The 15451-nt window shown below is 33.4% G+C and overlaps 3 protein-coding genes across 3 annotated transcripts; 1 reads left to right on the top strand and 2 right to left on the bottom strand.

Annotated features, from left to right (window-relative positions):
* Positions 1 to 1916: 1916 nt before the first annotated feature.
* Positions 1917 to 5255, bottom strand: LOC106707266 (centromere/kinetochore protein zw10 homolog). The gene is made up of 7 exons (XM_045680968.1): positions 5188 to 5255; positions 4869 to 4951; positions 3170 to 4822; positions 2832 to 3038; positions 2477 to 2606; positions 2245 to 2386; positions 1917 to 2132 (listed from the first exon to the last, which is right to left on the bottom strand). Exons 1-7 carry the CDS (start codon positions 5253 to 5255, stop codon positions 1917 to 1919), a joined length of 2499 nt encoding a protein of 832 aa, XP_045536924.1.
* Positions 5256 to 5665: 410 nt separating this feature from the next.
* LOC106716048 (translocon-associated protein subunit beta) lies at positions 5666 to 7247 on the top strand. Its single transcript, XM_014509476.2, has 3 exons — positions 5666 to 5784; positions 5933 to 6309; positions 6773 to 7247. The coding sequence occupies exons 2-3, from the start codon at positions 5938 to 5940 to the stop codon at positions 6971 to 6973; spliced, it is 573 nt and encodes a 190-aa protein (XP_014364962.1). The 5' UTR covers positions 5666 to 5784; positions 5933 to 5937; the 3' UTR covers positions 6974 to 7247.
* A 5648-nt stretch (positions 7248 to 12895) lies between these two features.
* On the bottom strand, positions 12896 to 15339 carry LOC106716033 (CSC1-like protein 2). The gene has a single exon (XM_014509458.2). It carries the CDS (start codon positions 15175 to 15177, stop codon positions 12940 to 12942), a length of 2238 nt encoding a protein of 745 aa, XP_014364944.2. The 5' UTR covers positions 15178 to 15339; the 3' UTR covers positions 12896 to 12939.
* Between the last annotated feature and the right edge of the window lie 112 nt (positions 15340 to 15451).

Here is a 15451-nt window from a genome sequence, read left to right as displayed (position 1 = left end):
TTTTCGACCATACTGCCTAGTCTTTCGTAGAATTTTTTTCTATAATTATGTATTAAGTTCATTTATGTTGATAATGACACATTTAATCTTTTTAAATAAAATTTGCATAGATTAACAAGCAACAAAATATTCAAAAACAATATTTTTCCATTTGGCCGGTGTAACTATTTAATACTGTTAACCACAGGTGGGCACAGTTAATCGAAAAGTTAACTTCGTTAATCGTTAATTCGTTAAATAAAAAATTAACTTCGTTAATCGTTAAAGCGTTAAATTCTGGAAAGTTTAACGCAAGTTAAAGTTAATCGTTAACAGTTAAATATACCAAAATTATACATATTAATTTCACACTTATTGTGGCGACACTTGTTTAAAATAGTAATTTGACTATATCTTCTATAACACATTAGTATTAGAGACAAGTATGAATGCATTATAGTATATTTCATTACGAGTGCGGAAAGCCTGTCATTGCAAAGAGTTCCGACAAATGTTTAACCGAGCCGAGGCGCAGCCGAAGGTGAGGGTTGACAGTGGGAACAAGTTGTAATGACAGTTCCGCACATGTACTAAACATCTATTTTTAATACAGTTGCGAAAAAATGAAGCAATTTAATAGAATATTAAAAACGCAATAAACTCAACTGACTAAAATGTTTGATAAATGGCGCCAACCGTAAAAGAATACAAACAGAGATTTTTTTTTTTGTTTTCTTCACCCATTCTGGGTAGGCAAAGGGAACTATGCCCAAACGGCCAAGTCTTCAGTAGATTATTTTTATTGATATGAAATGAAAATGAAATTTTATGAAATTAAATAAAATGAAACCTAACCTAATTTATTGAATCAAATCATTAAATCTGATATTGAAACAAATTAGGAGCTTCTTTTTAGAAATATTTGCATGAATCATAAAAACTTCAATGATTTTTTTTTTAACTTCTTGGTTGGTTTTTTTTTTTATAATAGACACTATTTGGACAGTTGGGAAAGAGAAGGCACGAGTTTGGAAAAGATAAAGAAAAAGCATTAGTAAAAAAAGTGTTTTAAAACAGTTGCTCAAAAGTGGCGTATTGCAGGGACTAAGAGCGTTCTGAATGTGGGCAATTACATAATCTTGCTTTTATATACTCGTAATGAAATATACTATTTCAAACCTTCTTTGATTTTGTCCTGTTGGTCACGTCTTTCCCGGACGCTCTGATGCATCACACAATATCGATTATCAACTCGTTCGTTCACCATTCGAGTCGCCGACAGTCGCCCAACATAGTTGAACTTACGAGCGTGGCGTGGCACGAAATTTAAACAAAATGACAGCACGTCTCCAAGTTTCTAATTTAACGATTAACGGACTTTTATTAACGGAAGTTGAGTTTAACGGAAGTTAACAAAAGCGTTAACACTTTTTGAAGTTAACTTAAAAGTTAATCCGTTAAGCAAAATGTTAACTTCGTTAATTAACGATTAACGGATTAACGAGTTAATGCCCAGCTCTGCTGTTAACATTAACGGTATTAATCTCAATATTACTAACATTGCAAATGCGAATGTTTAGAATTTTAGATGTAAGGATGGATGTTTGTTTGAAGGTATCACCAGAACGGCTACATGAATCTCGCTGAAATTACATTGGCAGAGATGTAGAACTGAACCTGAAGGAACACAGGCTACTAAGTTTTTTTTTATGTCGCACGGACGATAGACGATAGCTAATTCTATATAAATAAAAATAATATTTGCAATGGGTTGAGCTTTTTCATTTAACATTCTAAACAAAACTGTATATTTTCAGTTTACATTTTCTGACAAGAAACTGGAAACGGAGTAAAGGTAAAGGGTAAGGAATAAAACAACAAGGCTATTTATTATCATATAATATCAGACAAAAGGAAATAATGAAGAGAAAAAGAAATTACTTAATTTTAGATAGTAAATTAGCGCGAAATTGTGTATTTTGAAATAGCGCTTTTATAAGACTTCTTAGTTCGTCAGTAGTAAAATGCTTGGCAAGAGGTCCAGCACCATCGTCCCAATGCAGGTCAATATCTCTTAGAGATCCTCCCAGAACGAACACGAGTTCTTGGAGTTTTATCCACGACTTAACGTAAACATTTACGTCTGTTCCATCCTGGAATAAAATCTAGTTATATAAAGAAATAACGACTAAAAGAACCTTCTTAATATATTTTACTTTTTAAAACTATTTAAAAATTTTATAATTTTTTTACACTGAGACTTACTGGAAACAATTGTGGTACTTTCTGCACAACAAGGGTGTACATTTCATTTAGCTGCGCCGCCATTTCCATAGAGATGTCCTCGACAGTACACACACGGTGGATCAACTCGTCAATAAACATATTTATCAGTGTTGCCATCAACCTAAAACATTAAAGAAATTAATTAAAACTATTATGTTCTTGTGAAACTATAACATCTCAAGAAAATTACTTATATTGCTATGACTGTTACCTGATGAAGACATTACTAGGAAAAACTCCAATCCATACATTTTTAAGGAGATGCAATTGCCTCAGACATTGTCTGATGGCCGCTTCGGCGTTATCATCGAGCACATCTTTCACTACAATGCAGTTCAAATCTGTAAATATATAATGATCATTAAAAGATAAATTTACTAATTAATTAATGCACATTAGATGCAGTGGTGACAGATTATAAAAGAGTCAATTATTATGTAGATCTCAAGATTCACAACATAATATGTAATTAAATCAAAAACATCTAACAATAAATATGATCATAAATAAATTAATACAGTAATTTTTAATTAAATTTTTGCGTAATTCTTCGTATCCAATCTTACCGGAAGTGCGTATATTATCGAGTATCTGTTTCCTTTGCTGCTGCATGTGCACGGCGAGGTGCCGGAAACCGAGCTCGCGCAACTTGGGCACCAGGTCCACAAACCCTATAGCATAGCCCACCTCACGACCCTCCATCAAGGTCAGCCACTTGTCACCAAATGTCTGCAGATTGTGCGCCAAGTACATACAGTTGTTGTGGAACAATGCTAAAAGAAAAAAAGTACACTTTTTGGTAATTCTCTAATTCATTCTTAACTAATTTCAAATTTAACAATTTTATGAAATCTTTTATTATTTTTAAGCTTTTACAGTTAAAGTAATTTCAGTAGATACTTACCAACATACTGTGGGATATTCTGTAGGAAATTTTCATGGTGGTACGGAACAACTGCATCATAAAGTTCAAATATTAACCGCGCAGTGTTGTACAACTTCTTGCTGACAACATCTGAGCATTGCACCGCCTGCTCCATCACAACATACACCAGATCCAGTAACTCCTGAGCTGATTTCGATATCATGCACCTTGGGAAGTAGAAAAGACTTTTCGGAATAGTCTGATGAAGTACATCTAATCCTTGCTCAATCATCTCATCTTCACTATTTTCAACATCTTTTGAATTCACTGGAATATTCTCAACTCCTATAGACATTGATGCACTTAAATCTTTAATCATAATAGATCTAGCTTTCTCTAAGAAGTGTTGGCTCGACTTAGCAGCAAATAAAACATCAATATTATTAATATAGTTCAGTATTGTGAAATCTTCATCATGGGAAAATTTCACCATATATAAAAAACGTTGGAAATCTTCTATTTCACCAGTAATCTTACCGTATATTTGTAGATCATTTATATTATTTGGTATAGTATCAATTAAACAATCTTTGACTAGAATATCTCTGAATTCTTCGCTTATTAACCTGCCTACCATAGTAATAATAGGTTCACCTACGCTATTAATAACAATATTCAATCTGTTGCTTAGATAATGAAACAGCAATCGTAAGTTTGTGATAACATCGTAATACGGTGGTTTGTAGTTGTCTCTGTAGGTTATTGTAACCGTCATCAGTTGATCTGGTTCAGCAAACACAGTACAATCATAATGAATTATAGGTATTAATATTTCAGACAGAATAAACTGTGCAAGTTGTGTGACTTTGTCTAGCAGTTTACCACATCTATCTAATCCTTTTAAAACATCCAAAGTAGATAGTGTTTTATCTAATGTAAGATTAAGTTTAATTATAGTTGATTCAGGACCTGGTTCACTAGAATATACAATCATTCTGTCCCACTCCTCAAACATGTCATGAATTAAATTGTCTAGAATCAAATGGGCTGTATTTTTTGTACTTTCAAACAGAAGTAGGTCTTGCACACCTTCTGCTGGCTCTTCAATGTACTTTAAGAGATCCGACACGGCCTCTACAGCCTTGACAAAACTCTGGAATTCTCTACCAACATCAAACTCTTTGACAAAATTTCCTATTTGCAGTACATCATTCAGTATATTCAAAGAAAAGTTGACGCATTCCAATTCTTTACCAATGATGTCATGGTTTTCCATTGAATTCTTAATCTCTTTTAGAGTTTCTTCTTCTATCTGGTTTTTACATCCTTCCATTTCCAACATAAGGGACTTGCTTTCAATTATGAGTTCTTTACCTTCACGTAAAATTGATGCAACATCAAAATCACTGTTTTGTAGGAATGTTTTCATTTCAGCTTTGACTTGTTCTATTTCTTTATTTATCAGAGGTATCTTATCAGATGGTTTCCATTTAGATTCGTCAACATCAATTATGCGTGTATGTAAAATGCTATTTATGTCATAATCTGCCATTTTAATATTTTTTTCTATATTTATCTTTTTTAATTGATGTATCTGATCTGTGATCTCTTTTTGGTGACTTACTATAAGATCTATAAGAACTTCTGTGACTGCTTCGTGAGCTGTAGTATTTATTTGAGCTGACAGTATGCCTCAGGGTATTAACAAGGAAACGTTTATTGGACTTTTGTGGTGCGCTCTTTACCCATCCAGAAGGTCCCACTATTTCTGCTCGAGCTGCTCCTTGTACTGCCTCTCGAAGTAATTCTTCTACGGCTAATCTGAAACACAAAAGGAACTACTCACACAATTGCCTTAAGTATTAAGTAATCAAGAACAGTCAGGACTAATCAATTTCAAACATTAAAAACTATAAATAAGAGTAATTTAAGTAGGATCGTGGAAAGAACTAATATCTTTTGTTTACGTAGATCTTACGGTAACTGATAGTATTTTATTGTATTTTTACGGAAAGTATTTAACAGTTTAAAATTGTTTAGTAATAAAAAAGACATACTTTTCAAGAGCTTCGTCATCTAGTGGTTGGTTTTCGGGTTGTTTGGTAGCATCTTCTTTATCTGTCATAGTTTGCGTAATGTAAAATTATGTTTTATTTTTCTGAACTCTTATTTCTCTCAATGCAATCATTTGCTATTTCACAATTTCTTTGTATCCATATTCGACATATTTAATTATCAAATCAAAATTCCAATTCAATAAATGTCAAACAATGTCGATCGAAGTCGTGATAAATACGTTCCGATATCTTCTCTTGCATCTTACAACAATTACTGGCAGTTAATGGTTATGTTGAGGAATTAATATAATTACAGATATTAAACTGAAATACTTATTGTCTTAGGATACTCAAAAGTCGACTGATACAAACGATATTTATCTTTTCTAGCATTTATCGACGTAACAAAAATACAATAAAAACCAGTCACGTATTTTAATGTTTTTTGGAGTAATGTCTGGCAACTGGCAACCCAAAGTCGCACAATTTGACGCGTGGAGTGAAACGTCAGCCACGTCCGAATTCCTTTCAACGTAACATTTCACTTTTTGACGACAAATTACTTTTTATTTCTCGGAGTAAATAAGAAACTCGAAGGTAAGATGCTAATATTTGCCTCAAATTTATTTCATAATTTATCTAACAAGCTTTACGCACAGTTATTAATAGAATTGTTTTATATTTTCATTCAATAAACTGCAATTACTATAGTACACTATTTACCTGGGATATTTTTATTTTTCAGAAATTATGGCTGCGAAATTACTATCACTGATTCTGGTAATTGCTGCGGCTGTGACAGCCGACGAAGAAGCAGCAGTAGCAAGATTACTTGTCTCCAAACAAGTGTTAAATAAATATTTAGTAGAAAATATGGATATTCTCGTGAAGTACACATTATACAACGTAGGCACAGCACCCGCAGTGGATGTGAAGCTGGTTGACAATGGTTTCCATCCTGAGGTGTTCGAGGTTGTTGGTGGGCAGCTCACCGCCGAAATCGACAGGATACCTCCACAGACCAATGTATCACACGTTGTTACAGTCAGATCAAACAGATTTGGTTACTTCAACTTCACTGCCGCAGAAGTTACATACAGAGCTAGTGAAGATTCCACTGATGTAAGTACAGATAGTTTAAATGTGATTAAAAGATACTTATCACTTTTTTATTCACTAATGTTATTGTAATGGTTGTATTAATAAGTTGGTTAAATCTAAAAACATTTGCAGTTAATCTAGTTTAATAAAAACTCACTCAGAATCTAGTTTATCATAATATTGTGCTCTACATTCTTAACCTAAACTCCTTTAATTCAACTTATTTCTAATTTTGTGATGCTGATGAACTGACCACTAAAATAATGTTTTTACACAATAATTGGTATGGAACCAAAACCATTGAAAGACAAAACTAATATTTTTAGTGTATATAACTCTTTAATCTTACTATTATTATAAATGCGAAAGATGTTTGGATGGATTTTTGTTTGATGGTGTTGTGGGCGACAGCTATTATTTATAAATCTAGTAAAATTAACAGAAGAAAATAAATTGCTATAAAAAATTATGTATTAATTTTCAGGTGCAATACTCCATCAGCAGCTCCCCGGGAGAGGGTGCTATTGTTGCATTCAAAGATTATGACCGCAAGTTCTCCTCGCACATTCTGGACTGGGCGGCATTCGCTGTAATGACTCTGCCATCTCTGGCCATCCCGTTCGGTCTGTGGTTCTCCTCAAAGAGCAAATACGAAAAACTCGCCAAACCTAAGAAAACACATTAAATATTATTATTGTAAGAATAGTCTAGGTAATGATTGCTAATGTTGTGGATCAAGTGGAATGGTCTTTGTCAAAAAAAAAACTAATTTATTTTTTTAAGTGTGTGTTACACAAAATACTCTTTTACAGCCAGCTAAGATGTTTATGGATTTTATTTTAAATTGAATGGCTAAGTTTGCATAACATTAGTAGTGATTAATAAATTCAGTTGTTGTACTGTGTCTTTGTTGTAAAATAATTTAATGAACAATAAAAGAATTAAGTGATTTGTAAAAAGTTTATTCCTTTAACTCCTAGTCTGTTGAAGTCACAGTTATGCAATAGCTAAAGAGGTAATAGCAAAGAGTGAGATCAAGCTGAATTTGTTGTATTCTACTTGAGTCTACTGCTGGCTTCAATACCATTGGTCTCCCATTCGAAATTCGACCTTAATTCATATTCAAAAAAAATCATTTTTAAATAAAAAACTTTATATACTCCTTCTCCACATTAAATTTAAACTGTTTCAAATTTCACGTTCATGCGCCATTTCCTTAAAAAGGGGGTATAAAGTTTTCGCTTCACGCATTAATATATGTTCGTAAAACGCCATCTAGCGATGATGAGCGAACATTAAGACTATTATTTATTCACAGGCGCTTCTAACTTTTAACATATTCTTGGTAAGTTTAACACTGTGTAGTCGTTTCGCCAAAAGATTGTATGACAAAGGTTACAATTTTTAATGTCACAAGTACTAAGTACTTCATATATATATTTATAAACGTGATTAAAACATTGTATGTAGACCCTACATATAGTTTATCTTTAATTGGAAAACATGATACGTGTCTTGCATGAAGTTTGTTTAGCGTCTATATTTATGTGTATGTTCATTATTACACTACATATCGACGCTGGAAAGCATAAACGCTGTAACCTTTGAAATCGCGAATATGTTTTTCACACGTTAATAATTTCAACCATAATCAAAAGATAATGATTTTATTATAGGTTAGCACAAACTACACAACATTGCTAAATACAGCATGCTTGTAGGCGTATCAGCTCACGAGTTATCATTTTTTGGCTCTCCTGTAAAGTTCATACTTTCGGGGTTACAGCGTTTACGCTTTCTAGCGTCGATATCATCTTATATCTTTCTTATAAAAACAAAATTTCAATTGATATATCAAAGAAATCAATGACAACTTTTTAAACTTACGTAAGTTTTTTCATGCAGTGTACCACTCGCCACGGACAATGTAGCAATAGCACCAAGACCGTAGTTACTTCTGTCATTCCTCTTACTGCATTTGTTTTAAAAGCATAAGTAAACTCACGTATAAAAGTGTATCCAAGGTATATTTAACACCTGAGAATAATACTTATACCGTGTATTGTGCGTGGTAACAACTGCTCCATTTAAATACAGTCGCAATCTCCATGTTTATATTAATTTGCACTCCGTTTCACGTTCCGTTCAGTTCTCGCTGGTGTAAACGTCACGCGATATATTATTTATTGATACAGACTGTTGTATATGTATATTGTTTTACATATTACACAGTCAACCAGGACAACGACAAAATAATTTATTGTTGTTGATTTTGATATAAATAATTTTAACAAATCACGTTAATCACACAGAAATAACAGTTGTGTCATTTTCTTTATTAAATTATTTAATCATCCTTAAAATATAGTCGCTTACTTGTTTTCAATTCGTTCATTTGAATATGATAATAAAACGGGTTCGAAGTCATAAACATCGTTGCCTTGTATATAAAATTACTTCGCTGTTTCGTCTTATCTCTGTGTAGCATAATCGAATTTAAATCCAAGATTTAGCCAAAACGATAACAATCGTTAAACAAAATTAATATTGATCATGTGAATATTCAATGTGTAAAATAATATTCAACGAAACGGAAACAGGTTAAAGCTGTCCGTTAGGCGACTAGAGTATCAAATTGGTTTTCTATCCTAATTCCAAGAGGCCTCTAAAGTTTCAATAGTTAATAAAATTAAGCTGACAGTACATTTTAGCTTAACTACCGATTCTTAGATGAGTAGGTATTTCTAAAATAGCGCGTAGGTAAAGCGCTGGTTATACTGAATAGTATAAATAATCGTGACTAAATTTTATGACCAACATTAACATTGACAAGAAATTATTATCTCAGTTTTTTTGAAGGGAATTATGATATGTTTGTGTAACCCTAACCATCCCCATAGATTTTCGTCTATCGAAACATCTTGTAAATCTATGCTTAGGGTTAGAACTCATAATGACGAGGATGCGGAAACGATGGTCTGTAATCTGTATCGATCTTAATGGTTGCTTGTTTAACAATAGTTGGAAGTTTTTATTCATTTACTAAAGATGAAAGATCTGAGTTATCATTCCTACATTTAAGTGTCTTGTTCGGTGTGTCTCGGCCTTTAGAAAATGACTCATAGGCATTGAACAAAAATAATATATGACTCAAGTTCCATAAATTACAAAATGTCTGATTTTTGTTCAAATATAAAGCCATTCACTTTTATTTTTTAAAATATAAGAAAACTCATTTTGATGTAAAAGAATGAGCAAATACTATAAGTAATATCGAGACATAACCGATACAAAAACTTTGAAGTCTCTATGAACAGAAGCTTAAATATGGCTGTTTAATTAAATGCTGCTATATATAAAATAAAGATTCTAAAGAGATTAGACGTAGTTGCATCGACCCGATGCGACATTGAACGGCTATGTAAGGTCGTAGATGACGCTAACCTGATGTGCGTAAATACATTGCCTGTCTCAGTATTGTTCAAAATGGAAGTCATTAATTATCACCTATTAGGAGTGTTTTTTGCCTGAAATACATGTTGCTAATATACTTAGTAAATAGAAAAAATATATATTCAGTATATTTTTTATTTCAATAGCGATACCGATGGCGATCAGCCCAAATATGGACGAGTAATAAATTACAATCTCATTTTATAATGTCTTAATTTAGTTTAATTCTACACATGTTTTCCACGATAACATGGGACTTCGTCACTGAACATTCTGTTTGATTCGCCACAAGTGATTTTGAGTAAAAATTTAACAGGAATCAGAGTATATTCATAATCATAAGAACATAATCAAAATGCTTTAAAATATCGCTATTTATTTAAGTGCTTATTTTATACATTGTTATCGATAAATATTTAGTTTTCGTGTCTGTATTATTTAGTCATTGCCCGTTTTATCTAATACGATAAGCATTTTGCAGTGAAAGGTAGAGGCGGCAAACACTCCGCATATATTTCATTGCATCACTTAGCCCAGACAAAGCGTTACATGATTCATAACAAATGCAAAGCGTGAAAATTCTCTACTGCTTTACACCAGTATGAAGAAATTATTATAGAAATCAATAATGAATTAAATAAAATGAGAACATTATCCAAAATTTTTGCCAATCCCTTTGCGAAGGTCAAGAAATAAAAATAAACAAGGATTTTAAATTTATTGCCACAGAGTAAAATAATTTGTAATTTCTCTTAAAAATAAATGTTAGTTGGTTGTTGTGAAATTAAAACTTCTTTAGTCGGTCATGGTCACTTCACTCCGACTAGCATTGACTACGATACTGTTGGAATTCGTTATGGAAACCATTTTGTTTTAGGTTTGGGTTATTGTTGCAAAAGTAAATCTAATAAAGTATTTACCTAAGTTTTCATTAAAAACAGATTAAATTAAGAAACATGGAAACGCACAAGTTTAGCCGCATAAAAGCCCTTTTGCCCGTTGCGTTTTAAAGTAATGGGCAAGAGGGCTTGCATGCGTAATTTTGATGTCTATATCTTGCTCACATTAATAAAATTAGTGTCGCTATGTAACATCGAAAAGAGAATTAGAAATAAGAAATTTAAGACACACAATCAAAAAATGCGGCTTTATCCGGACGCCTGGCAACGCTAGCTATAACTAATTTAGTTTAATTATTTAGTTAAATGTAAGTCATGTATAATGTTATTTAACTTTAATCGACAAATAGTCATGATCGATTAGCACCATTACAAGAAATCGTTAGTATAACACGCAATGAAGTTAATATTACTAATTACATTTTGCAATTACATTGTTCGATTTCTTCTTCATTAAAGATAAGGTTGTTTTTGTTTATTATCTTACCTTATAATTTCGCTAATGCAAAAATATATGCTTAATTTTTCCTATATAATATTGTAGGATTTTATGCGATAATTAAAATAATATTATTTAGTAAGCAGATTCAAACTACAGTCGAACCCGGATAAGCGAGAGTAATTGTCATGTTCCGACGGACGACCTCCATGCTGCTGGATGCTGTTAAACTTTCATTCTCGATGGTTATGTTAGGTTAGACATGAAAATAAAAGGCAATGTGCAAATTCGTACGTCATATAATTGATAAAAATTATCGCAGAATTAAAACGTACATCGAGTCAGTGATAACAAAGTAATTGGACCGTAAATATATACACAGGCGAAAGGACAAATGTTGATTCAATACAATATCTATACACAAAAAATACATTACAACAATTCATAATATAATTAAAAAGGTACATAAGTTATATAAAAATAAAAATTAAGCAACAAATCACAGACAAACGGCAAACGTACTTGTGAAAAGAAAGTGCATATTATATTGCGTAACAATTCTATAAAGTTATTGCATGTTTTTACTTGCATTTATCCATAATAATTGCAAAAAAGATACCTTAAGATACCTAAAACCTGCAGAATTTTCAAATATATCAAATCTAATGAATAAAATCCATAGACAAAATTTATATTGTCTTTATCTAAAATTTGTATTCTAAAATAAAGTAATTTTTTATAAGGAAACGCAATGACGTCATCAAAACGTGATTTTTAACTGTTGTTCAATTTTAAATTGTTGCTAAAAATATACCAATTTTAATGAAATTACAGCGACCAAAAAACTTGTACAAAAACATATTGTAATTTCTCTCATTTTTCTTGGATAAACTGTGATAATGATATATTTTCATACAGTTTTTTTTTTTGCATATTATAAGGTGGTAAACGGCCACCTCAGAATACAGAAAAATATTCCCCCTTCATGTGTCCTTACATAAATCCCTTTTCATTTCCTATCCTTTCCTATAAGAAAAGGGTGGGTAGGGGAACTAATATTAGGCCTCCAGTAAACACACCCATCAGATGAAACACAATAATGAAACAGGTATGGAAATTCACAGGAAATAAGATACTTTGTGTACACTACATTAAGGTACTATTTGTTCAAGCAAAATCAATGTCATATCAAACATAAAGCAAGTTTGTAATAAGCTATAGTAGCTATATTACTCACATGTAAAAAGGGCAAATAAGTAATAATAAATTAAAACATAAGTTTCTATATTAAGTAAAATCTAGAAACATAACAATTGTGTTGTAAACTTTAGATTTTAATTTGTAAATAAAATTAAATTTCAATTAAATTTAAACTAGGTATTGCTGACTTTTGTTTTAATTAATTATTCACTGTAAAATTTTTTTTTTTGCACTTTTTTAATTTGTTTTTAAGAAAACATAATTTAAGTACCTTGTGTTATGATTTATTTTTAATAAACTAACTTGATCTCTGGTCATATTCTTTGTTCCACTCCATATTTAAACAGGTGCTTACAAGATATAGTGAAAGAACATGTATTGAAAATTTTGGTTGTATTAATAATGTTGAAATTGATATGATAATATAGAACTAATTTAAAGAATAGATGTGTTTTAAGAGATGATTTTTAATGCACAGTTAAATGGCTAAATTACATCTAATATAAAAATATTACATTTTTTATTTACATAGTACACATCACAATAATACTCATTTTCAATCAATATCAAGGTGTTAATAATAATCTGATTGTGTCAATATTATTATTTTGTTGTGATAAATGATATCTTTGTTATTATTAATTTTGCTAAACTAAAAAATTATATGTTTATAGGGTTGGGGTTATAAGTAGGATTAATAACAGGTGAATTAGCGCCGTAATCAGGGGTAGAGGGCGTCGATACCGGGGTAGAGTCGACCGGTTTCAATAGAACGGGAGCCACGTACTCCTGGAATCGCACACTTGTCTCAGCCTGCAGCGGCGCCGGCGGCGTGCAACTCGGAAATGGACTGAGCAGCAGGAAAGTACCGAACGCGACAATCGATGCCATAATTAGAATTATAGTGCGCGCCTCGAAGCCCGAACGCAGGCCCGCCCACGCCGCCATGTTCACGAGTAACAGTAACACGGATACTCGCACCATCCTCACGGCCGCAGCGTGGATTCGCCCGCCCCCGACCCCGCTCATGTCGCTTGGCCCGTAAGCAAAGTACAAGTTGTGCTTGTCGCCTATGTGCTTCAACAGCAGGTATATCAGGCCAAAGGGGGAAATCAGTGGACAAGCGAGACTGTACACTATTGTGATAGATATAATAGCCAAACTCCATGCATAATGTACACCGAATGGAAACTCGTAAAGGATAGCTTTTTTAACATAACTCTTTTCAGCTTTCGACTTTGACTGCAAGAGATACCAAACATATAAGAACAATTCAGGGAAGCGAATCAATTCAAGTGCAGTACCAATAAAGCCAGACGTAATGACGTAATTAACGAAAAAGGCGCCTTTGTCGGGTAGAAATACGCAATCCCATCGCATTGTATCGTTCTCGTGGTGTAATGTCCACGCAACAAAAGCTTCAGCACTGGCCAATCCTAGAGATGGCAATATCAAAGTCATGAGTAACAAGAATGATACGGTTTTTGTCATTATCGAGTAGTTCTGTTGAGATTTGGTCCAGTGCGAGAGGAATTTATCGGTAAAGCCTACAATCGCTGGCATCACTGCAGCCATGGTCCACAGCAACAGGGTCGGAAGAAATTCAAATATAATACTGCTAATTCTATTCAAAGAGTCAGGTTTAACAACCAATGTGTTAAATAGATTGACTATAATAGCTGGTGTTGTTAGGAAAAATAGAACAATGAAGAGGGCAAAATTGACAATTATAGCTTTAACATACCAAACACTGGGTTGTACGCTCAGGTTCTCCCACACAATGTCAGAAGGGTTTGTAGCATGTGTGAGCACCCAGCCACGGTGCAAATTAAAGTTGTTAATAACATGTTCAGCCAGCTGGTATGATGGTAGCGTCAGGAATGCAATGCCAAGTGGATCATTAAGAACCATAGCACGGCACCTTTTAGCTTCATCCTTGAGACGCTTTTCTTCATTTGTGTAATACTCCAATGCATCAACCTCGGGACCGCATAGTTCCTTCCGCACAGTTATTCTTTTCCCAGTCTTTTTGTAATATGTATCAGTGTAAATGAGAGCTTCTGTAACCATTTCCTTCTTCTCTTGAACTTCATTAAGCTTATTGATGTTGTATGCCAGACGTAAGTCAACTATTTGAATATGTGGAAAGTTGTGCGTGAAATATGCTCTGATAGTCGCCTCATTTCTATCACCTTTGGATATATTAGTTATCATAACAGTTCCAGTCATAGAGGTAGGTACGGGTTTGCGTCCAGTGCATCTTCTCATAATTAGCACTGAAATTGGCAGAAAACAAATACTAATCAATGTATGTGCCCAAAGCCATAAGGACCTTCCATTTAAATTAGTCAAAGTTGTTCTACTGAATGTATTTGCATCAACTTGTAAGTTTGTTCCCTGAAAGTTAATGGGCAATATGATCCCAATAGACACAATTGTAACAATAAACATTAGTGTTATTGCATGTCGCTGGAATGAAAGGTAGTGAACCGCGTCCGGGCCGCATTTCGCAAGAACCTGCTCGCGCGTGAGGCGGAAGACGGCCGGTAGCCACGCAAAGAATCCTTCGTCGATGGTTGAAGCCTCGTCCTGACTTCGCCGCCTTTCGACGAGCGAATCGCCGTCGGCGCCACGGTAGAATAAATTAGTCCAACGATTTCTTGAACGCTGGACTAGTGCCATACGGCCATAGTTCCAAGCCGTACGTCGCAGTATTGTGAACAAAGCGATGAGACACGTCCAAGATATCACGTTAAGGATTAACGTTTGTGGTATCCCGTTGTAAGCCCCGGTAATAATAACATTCTGGGACGTATTTACTAACATACAACCCTCGTCCGCCGGAGTTGAGGAGTTGCTGGACGAAAATGTGTAAATTATTCCGTTAACAGTATTCATTGTTGATCTTGCAAATAGACGTATATCACGAAAATATAAAGCATTCACATGTTTAATAGGTCACTGATAATCAATTGTTTTAATTTTCAATAAAACATTTATTTCTACACTTTTTCACCACAGTAAACGGTTAACTTTACAATTGATACAATTTTTTTCCAATTACAGCTATGTTTTAAGAAGCAATAAGTCAAAATGTAAATTTCTAGTGACTTTTCGTTCCATTCACCCATTCACGTCACGTCACACGTCACCTGTCAAACATCGGCTAGTG

Source organism: Papilio machaon, chromosome 2, assembly GCF_912999745.1.
Source record: "Papilio machaon chromosome 2, ilPapMach1.1, whole genome shotgun sequence".
NCBI lineage: Eukaryota > Metazoa > Arthropoda > Insecta > Lepidoptera > Papilionidae > Papilio > Papilio machaon.
This window is presented reverse-complemented; position numbering and strand designations above follow the sequence as displayed.

Coding starts and splice junctions, on each gene's coding strand:
- LOC106716033 (XM_014509458.2), bottom strand. CDS start 15,177: ATGAATACTGTTAACGGAATAATTTACACATTTTCGTCCAGCAACTCC.
- LOC106716048 (XM_014509476.2), top strand. CDS start 5,938: ATGGCTGCGAAATTACTATCACTGATTCTGGTAATTGCTGCGGCTGTG. Junction 6,310..6,772: donor CTAGTGAAGATTCCACTGAT/GTAAGTACAGAT, acceptor ATTAATTTTCAG/GTGCAATACTCCATCAGCAG.
- LOC106707266 (XM_045680968.1), bottom strand. CDS start 5,255: ATGACAGATAAAGAAGATGCTACCAAACAACCCGAAAACCAACCACTA. Junction 4,952..5,187: donor GATGACGAAGCTCTTGAAAA/GTATGTCTTTTT, acceptor TTTGTGTTTCAG/ATTAGCCGTAGAAGAATTAC. Junction 2,387..2,476: donor CCTAGTAATGTCTTCATCAG/GTAACAGTCATA, acceptor TTAATGTTTTAG/GTTGATGGCAACACTGATAA.